The sequence below is a fragment of the Histoplasma capsulatum genome, genomic scaffold, assembly GCF_000149585.1.
Source record: "Histoplasma capsulatum NAm1 scaffold_267 genomic scaffold, whole genome shotgun sequence".
Lineage (NCBI taxonomy): Eukaryota > Fungi > Ascomycota > Eurotiomycetes > Onygenales > Ajellomycetaceae > Histoplasma > Histoplasma mississippiense.
In genome coordinates, this window is record NW_001813715.1 from 1 (window position 1) to 852 (window position 852).

Here is an 852-nt window from a genome sequence, read left to right on the forward strand (position 1 = left end):
CCACCACTGGGCACGACAAATTATCGAAGGCCTTGCCGAAATTCACGAAGCTGGTTTTGTACAAGGAGATCTCACCGTATCAAATATTGTTGTTGACGCTAGTGACGACGCAAAAATAATTGATATCAATCGCAGGGGCTGTCCGGTGGGGTGGGAGGCCCCAGAATTCACGAAGCTATTACAAAGCAAGCAAAAGATATCAATGTACATCGGGGTGAAATCTGACCTATATCAGCTGGGAATGACGCTTTGGGCGCTTGCTATGGAAATAGATGAACCCGGCAGCGAGGCTAGACCATTCATTATCCCAGTCGATAGGAAAGTTCCTGACTACTACCGAACAATCGTTGACATTTGTCTCAGCACCAGCCCTCAAAACAGACTCCCAGCCAAAGAATTGCTTGGTTTATTCCCTCAGGATTCCAAGATTTTAACGAAGGAACTTGTAGCGAGCAGCGTGGAGGCGCTGGCACAACCTCCGGTGGAAATGCCTGATGATTCCGAATGCCTGGATGAGAACCCTTCTATATGGAATTGCGGATATCTTGAGCAACCTGCTAACGATATTCAATTCACTAGTGGACCAAAATCGGTACCGGACTCGGAAGACGTAACTTTTTACGAACCATGTGTCGATATCGGACCCCAACGCCTTTCCTGTGACTTCCCAGAGGTGAATGCACAATTTGCAGAATTTGAAATCGAAGAGAACACCCTGGATTTTCCTACCAAGGAGGTTGATATCGAACTAGGAAATCCCTCGAGGGCTGGTCTGTGTTCAGCAATTTATAGCACTCTGGCGTTTGAGAGTTCTCTGGATGAAATTTACACCGGGTGTCGGACAGCATCTCT

General features: G+C 47.2%; 1 protein-coding gene across 1 annotated transcript; it reads left to right on the forward strand.

The window, feature by feature from the left end:
* Nucleotides 1-235: 235 nt before the first annotated feature.
* HCAG_09346 (predicted protein) lies at nucleotides 236-736 on the forward strand (the record flags this gene model as incomplete). Its single annotated transcript, XM_001535693.1, has 1 exon — nucleotides 236-736. A coding segment is annotated over one exon (501 nt), but the record flags the coding sequence as incomplete, so codon positions are not given.
* Between the last annotated feature and the right edge of the window lie 116 nt (nucleotides 737-852).